Source organism: Chiloscyllium plagiosum, chromosome 22, assembly GCF_004010195.1.
Source record: "Chiloscyllium plagiosum isolate BGI_BamShark_2017 chromosome 22, ASM401019v2, whole genome shotgun sequence".
Lineage (NCBI taxonomy): Eukaryota > Metazoa > Chordata > Chondrichthyes > Orectolobiformes > Hemiscylliidae > Chiloscyllium > Chiloscyllium plagiosum.
In genome coordinates this window covers 6,451,272-6,460,678 of record NC_057731.1, presented here as the reverse complement: position 1 = coordinate 6,460,678, position 9,407 = coordinate 6,451,272, and the positions used below count along the sequence as shown (strand labels likewise).

General features: G+C 44.1%; 1 protein-coding gene across 6 annotated transcripts in view; it reads right to left on the bottom strand.

Annotated features, from left to right (window-relative positions):
- Positions 1-9,407, bottom strand: part of ank3b (ankyrin 3b) — a 737,210-nt gene that overhangs the window by 246,818 nt on the left and 480,985 nt on the right. For all 6 annotated transcript variants that reach the window (XM_043712330.1, XM_043712329.1, XM_043712328.1 and 3 more), the window contains exon 2: positions 1,029-1,130. In XM_043712330.1, coding sequence (XP_043568265.1) covers positions 1,029-1,130 — 102 coding nt within the window. The remainder of the gene's footprint in view (positions 1-1,028; positions 1,131-9,407) is intronic.

Genomic DNA, 9,407 nt, shown 5'->3' with positions numbered 1-9,407 from the left:
GCTGTTTTCCCTGGAGCGTCGGAGGCTGAGGGGTGACCTTATAGAGGTTTACAAAATTATGAGGGGCATGGATAGAGTTAATAGAAAAAATCCTTTCCCTAGGATGGGGGAGTCCAGAACTAGAGGGCATAGGTTTAGGGTGAGAGGGGAAAGATATAAAAGGGACCTAAGGGGCAACCTTTTCACACAGAGGATGGTACAGGTATGGAATGAGCTGCCAGAGGAAGTGGTAGAGGCTGGTACAATTGCAACATTTAAGAGGCATTTGGATGGGTATATGAATAGGAAGGGTTTGGAGGGATATGGGCCGGGTGCTGGCAAGTGGGACTAGATTGGGTCGGGATATCTGTTCGGCATGGACGGGTTGGACCGAAGGGTCTGTTTCCATGCTGTACATCTCTATGACTCTTTTTGGATAAGCCCTTGTTTTAGATGTTGCTTGAGGCATAGTGGCAAGGACTTTGGAAAACCTGTCCCTCTTTTTTTTTGGAATACTATCACAGGATACCTTGCACATACAAGAGGGTTTGATTTTAACTTCGCGCCTGGAACACAACTCCTCCCAACTGTGTTCCACTTGATAAGTTCTGTATCGGACTACTTCAGTTTTGTGCTCAAGTCTCAAGGCTGGGATTTGAAAGCACAACCATCTGGCTCAGAGGAAAGAGTATATCACCGAGCCAAGGCTGACACCATTAGTTTCCTACTCAAAGCACTGGGACCAGATATACATAAAAAACATGCAGACTGAATTACCCGAGTAAGGTTTCTTCTTCCTTGCCCATCCCACTCTGCCTCAGAGTATTGCAGCAGAGTGATCAAGGGTTAAAGGATCTAACCAATGAATTGCAAGCTCTCTCGTGAGTTTAATATTCTGAGAGTTTAGTGTTCGCTGAATGTATTTGCACGATTCAGAAACTGGGCAGGAATTTGAGGATAAAACAGATGTCCCAAATGTTCAGGTGTTTCAGCAATGAACCAAAACTCTACATCAAGTCAAACTGGAAATGAACGCAGACTGCACAAACCTGGTTGCAGATGTTTATGTCAACTCCAGCTTTGATATAGTCAAGTGCCTTCTCCAAGTTGCCCGCGCGAGCGGCTCGTAGGTAGCTTGCATTGGTGTCGGTCTATAAAGAGAAGAGAGAGAAAAGATATGGTTAATGTAACAAAATTAACTGCACACCTATTGGTGAAGGAGTTCTTCCATCATGTGAACAATTTTGACCTGATGAGATTTCCATTGAGTCTGGTGTCCCTCTACTTCATCCCCTTTGCCCTCAGCAGAACTTTCAGAATGTAAAAGGAGCAACGGGTGGTTATTAAGTGATGGTGCAGTATCTTTGTGCATGGAGAGTCAGTGACACTTGCATCCGTTTCACTTTGGCACTGCAGGTGGAGAACATTATCATATCCGAAGACAAAAAACAGATAATTGTGAAAACACTCACCAAGTCAGTCAGTGTCTTCAAAGTAATGAGAATCATAGAATCCCTACAGTGTGGAAGCAGGTCTTTTGGCCCATCGAGTTCACACTGACCCTCCAAAGAACATCCTACCCACTCCCAGCCCCCTGCACCATCCTTGTAAAGTTGCATTACCTGATCAAGCTAACCTGCACATCCCTGGACACTATGGGCAATTGAACATGGCCAATCCACCTAACCCGCACACCCCTGGACACTATGGGCAATTGAACATGGCAAAAGGGAAGACTGCAGATGCTGGAAATCAGAGTCTAGATTAGAGTGGAGCTGAAAAAGCACAGCAAGTCAGGCAGCATCCGAGGAGTAGGAGAATCGACATTTCGGGCAAAAGCCCTTCATTAGGACTGAAGGGCTTTTGCCCGAAATGTTGATTTTCCTACTCCTAGGATGCTGCCTGACCTGCTGTGCTTTTCCAGCACCACTCTAATCAAGACAGCAATTTAACATGGCCAATCCACCTAACCTGCACATCCCTGGAAACTATGGGCAATTTAAGATGGCCAATCCACCTAATCTGTGCACCTTTGGACTGGGAAGAAACCAGAGCACCCGGGGAAACCATGCAGACATGGGGGAAATGTACAAATTCTACATGGACAGTCACATGATGCTGGAATCAAACCAGGTGCCTGGCGCTGTGAGGCAGCAGTGCGAACCACTGAGTCACTGTGCAGCCCAAAACTGTGGACATTTTTAGGCACAGTCTTACATCAGAGCTGGTAGAGAACAGAACTGTGTGGACCAGGATACCTGGGACTGTGTGTACATATAAAGCACATACAGAGTAAGAATGAGCTTCGAGATTGATGGACAGTTGGAAATGGTTGGAAGGACTACGAGGGAGGAATTAAGCACCATCACAAAAGAGGTAGCATTAGGCAAACTAGTGAGATGTTAGGCTGGTAAGTCCCCTGGCCCTGCTGGTCTACATCCTAGAATCCTAAAAGAAGAAGCTACAGAGATAGCAGATAGGTTGGAAGCAATTTTCTAAAAATCTTTGGATTCTGTATAACTACCGGACGATTGGAAAACTGCTAATGTGATGCCCCTCTTCAAAAGGGGAGGGAGGGAAGCAGGTAACTACAGGCCGATTAGCCTAACATCTGTTGTTGGGAAAATATTGGAATCAATTATTAAGGAAGTAATAGCAGCACATTTGGAAAATCACAATCGGATCAGCATGAATTCATGAAAGAGAAATCGTGTCTGACTAATTTATTCAAATTTTTTGAAGGAGTTCCAACTGGAAGCGAAGTGAACCAATAGACGTTTGGAGTTCCAGAAGGCATTCAACAAGGTACCTCACAAGTGGTTAGGTCACAAAGTAAGAGCCAATGGTGTTGGCGGTAGTATATTAGCATGAATAGAGAATTGGCTCATGGGTAGGAAAGAGTGAGCAGGGATAAGGGCTTCAGGTTGGCGACCTCTATCTGGTGGCTTCTACAGAGATCAGTGGTGGCACTGCAACTGTTTACAATATATATTAATGACTTGGATGAAGGAAGTGAACGCACTGTAGCCACATTTGTTGATGTCACAAAAGTCGACGGATAGACAGATTGTGAGACAGATACAACCAGGGAGGTTGATTGGTTAAGTAAATGTGCCAAAAATTAGCAAATGGAAGATAAATGTTGGAAAATGTGAAGTTGTTCAGTTTGGAAGGGGCACAAAAGAACAGTGTGTTATTTAAATGGAGAAAAACTGCAGAAACTGCAACACAAAGGGCATCAGGGGTTACTTGTGCAAGAAACACAGAAAGATAGCACACAGGGACAGCAGGTAATCAGGAGCGCTAATGGAATGTTGACCCTTATTTCAAAAGAGTGGAGCATAAGAGTAGGGAAGTCTTACTGTAAATGTACAAGGAGCTGTGGGACTAAATCTGGGGTACTGAGAGCAGTTTTGGTGGAGGCGGTTCAGAGAGGATTCACTGGGATGAACCCCAATTTGGAGGGATTGTCTTATGAGCAAAGGCTAAACAGGTTGGGATGTTACTCACTGGAATTTTGAAGAATGAAGGGTGATCTCATTGAAACCTGTTGGATTTTTAAGGGATTTAGTAAATCCTGAAAGGATGTTTCCACTCATGGAAGAATCTAGAACCAGTGGGTATAGTCTCAGATTAAAGGGGTACCAATTTAAGACTGAGATGAGAAGGAATTTCTTCTCTGAGGATTCAGAGTCTTTGGAATCCTTGCAACAGAGGGCTGCATGCCAGAGTCCCTGTGTATATTTAAAGCTGAGACGGATACATTCTTGATCAGTTGGGGCGTCGGGAGGTATGGAGAAAGGGCAAGAAAGTGAATGTGAGGAATACTGGATCAGCCACGATCCTGTCAAATGGCAGACCAGGCTCAAGGGGCTGAATGGCCTGCTCCTGTGCCTATGTCTCATGGTCCTACGGTTACTGACAGAAATGAAAATAGCTCAAGACAAAGAATGTATAAAGCAAAAGAGAAAGAATAACTAGGGCTGGAGAACAGGTTAAAAAAAAACAGCACCAGGAGAGCCACATTGGAAACTCCTGCAGAGAGAAAAGCAAAGTTTTAAGGCATAGTTTTAAGATGAGAGGAGAAAAAATTTAAACAGGACATGAGGGGCAACGTTTTTGTACAGAGAGTGGTTCATGTGTGGAATGAACAGCCAGTCGAAGTGGTGGATGCAGGTACAGTTACAATGTTTAAGAGACATTTGGACAAATACATAAATAGGAAAGGTTTGGAGGAGTTGGGGCCAAATGAGGGCAAATGGGACTAGTTTAATTTAGGAACATGGTTGGCGTGGACTAGTTGGGCCGAAGGGTCTGCTTTCATGCTGTATGACTCTATAACTCAAATTACATCAGGATTAAATAATGAAGGCTTTCACCGGGCACAACGAAGAGCCCTTCATAGCTCCCAATGGGACAACTCCAGGATGTCATTATGAAGTTCAAATACATGATTCAACAACCAGTACCCATGTTGAGTGTAGGAGTTGAAATATCTCCTTTATCTATTAAAACTATACATCAATTAACTTCATCAAATTAACTCTGAACTTACCTACTTGAACGCTTTTACTTTTATTAGTTGGGATGTTTATATGCCCCATATCCTCTCCCCAAGCCTCTGCTCACTCCCAATCATCAGCACAAATCAAGCTTTCAGTGTTAATGTGAGAAAGGACTTTTCAAGTCTTTAGGATGTCTCAAAATGCTTTACAATGAGATACTTCTGAATTAACACTGCTGTTTTAATCCAGAGACAATGGTAGTCACAGTAAAGTCCCACCAACAGCAACGCATCCACACAGTGCCCCTCAGGAGCATCAAAAAGTCAGTTTCCAAATGAGCTTTGAGGATGTCTAGTTTTATCTCACCACTTTATCTGCTGACCTCTCAGCTGCCTCTGTCCCTGGTTGTCCAACAACCCGGAGTTGATGAACAGACATTTCCTTCAATTGAATGTTGGGAAGGGTGATATCCCGTCGCTCAGTCCCACCACCAACATTGTTCCCGAGCTGCCAATACAAGCCCTCCCTCTCTCCACAAAGGGCGGAGTCACACCATTGCCACCTTTTGATGGTCTACTTTATTTTAAACTAAGCAGTTGACCCCATAACCTCTCCATCTCGATGACAGTCTGATTCCACATGGTCGCCTATATCTGCCCCGTCTCAGTTCATGTGCTGCATCGGAACATTTCGGATCTCGATGGACTCACCCACTGCATTCTCTTCATTTAGCCTCCTACGCTCCACCTTTCATAGAATTGAGGGCACCCAAGACTCTGCTGCCAGTATCCTAACTCGCACTAAATCCTGTTCACCCATCTCCCCTGTGCCCAATGAACTACAATGTCTACCAATGCCCCAACTATGGCCTTGGCTCTCCCTATCTCTAGAATCTCCTCTGGCCTTAATACTCGAAAATACGTCTGCATTCCCCCAAACGTTGGCCTCTGATTTTCATTGTTCCATTGTTGATAGCCTTGCCATTGGTTGCCTACACTTTAAGGTGTGTAATTCCTCCCTGGAATCCTCTGGCTATAGGACACTACACAAAACCTCCCTCCTTGACAAAGCTTCACAACCTGCCCCATTTTATCCTTAGACAGCTTGATGTCAAATAGCATTAGACAACACTCTTATGATACACCTCGAGACGCTTCAGTGTGGTAAAGGTGTTATGTAAATTCACGTTGTTGTCATTTCTCTAAAAGCATGCTGGTTGCTCGAACATCTCCAGGGAGAGCTCCCCTATTGTTATTTGTAATAATGTCATGTTCGCAATAAAAGGACAGACACAGCTTTGGCCTATGTCACCTCCAGCAGCATAGCCCTTCTTCAGATTTACACTCCTACAGTCTGAGTAATGCATGCAATATGAGATTGCAGTTTGAGATCCAAGCAGTCAAATTGGCATCTAGTTGGATCAAGAATTTTCAATGTTTGAGGCTGACAGTATTCACTCTAACGTTTCTTTCTTTGAAAAGCAAAAAAGGCTAAATCTGAGAATCCCTACAGTGTGGAAGGCAGGCCATTTGGCCCATCGAGTTCACATCGACACTCCAAAGAGTATTCCACCCAGATCCACCCCACTACCCTGCATTTCTCATGGCTAACCCACTGAGCCTGCACAAACCTAGATTGCTGCTTCACAGTGCCAGAGACCCGGGTTCAATTCCCGCCTCAGGCGACTGACTGTGTGGAGTTTGCACGTTCTCCCCGTGTCTGCATGGGTTTCCTCCGAGTGCTCCAGTTTCCTCCCACAGTCCAAAAATGTGCAAGTTAGGTGAATTGGCTAAGCTAAATTGCCTGTGTTAGGCGAAGGGGTAAATGTAGGGGAATGGGTCGGGGTGGGTTGTGGACTTGTTGGGCTGAAGGGCCTGTTTCCACACTGTAAGTAATCTAATCTAATTTAGTGTGGCCAATCCTGCATATCTTTGGATTGTAGAAGGAAACCTGAGCAAACCCACACAGCCACAGGGAGAACATGCAAACTCCACACAGACAGTCGCCCAAGGGGTGGAATCGAACCCAGCTCCCTGCTGCTGTGTAAACATGGTGACACTTTGACATAGAGAACACTGTGGTAATTTTGAGATCGGGCCAATTCACACACATCCAGCACTCTGTTGAAGCTAGTCCAACAATACGTCAGATCACTTGCCCATTTTACATGGCTGTATGTCCACATCAGACATAGAGCCAAAATAACTAGCCAGCAAGTGATTAAAGATTATCACACAACACTTTTGTTGTGTGACTGCATTTTGACAGGAGATATTACATGTTGCAAAACACACAAGATGAAATTTACCAGCTTCATTGGAAAGATTCTCATTTATTTATAGCACAATTATTTACATCACATGACAGCAGTGTCACTGTAGCTTTGCAACAGTTGCGCGCCATGCATCATATGAAGCGTCTCTCTCGACGCTGTGTGATTTGCTCCCTTTATAAATTTTGTAACAGCAAGTGTAGGAGAAAATTTGTCATTTGAAGGAGCTTAGGAAAATGGGGATGCCATTTAGTTCTTTGAGCTTTTCTTGCCATTAAATTAATCAAGGATGATCTCTATTTAGCCACCTTACATCCATGTCACTTAATAACCTAACAATATCGAGCAATATTACTTCTGAAATTATCAGTTGTCCTGTGCAGTTAAAAATTACACAACACCAGGTTATAGTCCAACAGGTTTATTTGGAAGTACAAGCTTTCGGAGCGCTGCTCCTATGTCAGGTAGGTAGTGGGGCAGGATCATGGGACACAAAATTTACAGTAAGATACCAAAGTGTCATACAACTGGTGTAATGCATTGAACAAACCTAGATTGCTGTTAAATCTTCAATCACTTGGAATGGGGATGCAGGTTTCGATTCATTAATATGTAAATCCCAGAACTTCTTTCAAGTCACATTCCCGAGGTAACTCAAGGTTTTATTTTTAAAAAGTGACTACTAGCTCAGGCAATGCATTAAAGGTGTGAGGTTAGAGTCTGTCTGTATCCCAACCTGGAGTCATATGTAGTGACCAAAGGAAACTGTTTCTCTGCACCTATCCAAAACTTCTTAATTAGACCACCCCATCATCTCCTATTATCCAGGGAACTTCAAGTCAAGGTGAAAGTGGGTACTGCAGATGCTGGAGATTAGAGTCAAGGTGAGAGCGGTGCTGGAACAGCACAGCAGGTCAGGCAGCATCCGAGGAGCAGGAATATCAACGTTTCCGGCAAAACTCCTTCAGCAGGAATGAGCATTCTTGATGAAGAGCTTTTGCCCAAAATGTCGATTGTCCTGCTCCTCGGATGCTGGCTGACCTGCTGTGCTTTTCCAGCACCACTCTAACCTTAACTTCAAGTCTAGTCTTAGCAACTTGTCCCGATAATTTAAATCTTTTAGCTCAGATAGCATTCCAGTAGAAGGCTGCTGCATCAGCGTCAGTAGCAATATTCCCATCCTGAGGGGTGTGTCTCAGAACTGAATGTAGTACCTCAGGTGCAACTTAGAATTGGCATTAGGTTTTATTGTTACGTGTACAGGTATTTCTGGTATAATGCAATGGTTGCATTCCTATGCAATCTCGCGTTATAGAAAACCATTATACCTGTGCAGTTGAAAGCTTGCACTAGCCAAACAGCACCCACTATCCACTTTATAGCCAATTCACATTGATGAAGCACGCGTTAAACCGGAATTATTTGTACTCAAGTATAAAAATACAAGAGAGCCAGCACCACCATTCATTATGATCATGGCTGATCATCCTCAATCAGTATCCTGTTCCTGCCTTATCTCCATAACCCTTGATTCCACTATCCTTAAGAGCTCTATCCAACTCTTTCTTGAAGGTATCCAGCGACTTGGCCTCCACAGCCTTCTGGGGCAGAGCATTCCATACACCCACCACTCTCTGAGTGAAGAAGTTTCTCCTCAACTCTGTTCTAAGTGGCCTACCCCTTATTTTTAAACTGTGTCCTCTGGTTTGGGACTCACCCATCAGCGGAAACATGCTTCCTGCCTCCAGAGTGTCCAATCCTTTAATAATCTTATACGTCTCAATCAGATCCCCTCTCAGCCTTCTAAACTCAAGCATATACAAGCCCAGTTGCTCCAATCGCTCAGCGTAAGACGGTCCTGCCATTCTGGGAATTAACCTCGTGAACCTACGCGACACTCACTCAATAGTCAGAATGTCTTTCCTCAAATTTGGAGACCAAAACTGCGCACAATATTCCAGGTGTGGCCTCACCAGGGCCCTGTACAGCTGCAGAAGGACCTCTTTGCTGACTGGGGCCAACCTTCCAGATCTACAATATAGAGAGGACAATATTGATTTGTTATTCCATTCCAGTGAAATCCACTGGCAAGAGAAAAGATTGAAAGTATCAATGATTAGAATATATTTGCCTGGTCAGCACCAGTGGAGGCCTGGCTCTGGGCCATATATGACTCTGCTCTGAAGATGAGGATAATATTGGTTGCTGGGCACACGTATCACATGGCAACCAGAACAGTGTCGAAAAATGAAAGCTGCTTACGTTCCAACAAACCCATGTATGTTTTACCATACATAGCTAATGCACCAAAAATCTCATGCTTCTCAATCATTTGTATCTAAACACAGCAGAACGCCTTCCAGCATCACAGTTCTTTCGGTTTTTACTGTATTCAGCTATTTGGAAAACTGTAGTCTGCTCTGATTATTTTAAGGAAATTAATATTAATTTCTCCTGATTCCAGGGGATAACTGGAGACATATTGTAAAAGATGTAACCCTCAAACCAGAGCTGAAAATGTGTTGCTGGAAAAGCGCAGCATCCAAGGAACAGGAGAATCGACGTTTCGGGCATAAGCCCTTCTTCAGGAATGAGGAAAGTGTGTCCAGCTGGCTAAGATAAAAGGTAGGGAGGAGGGACTTGGGGGAGGG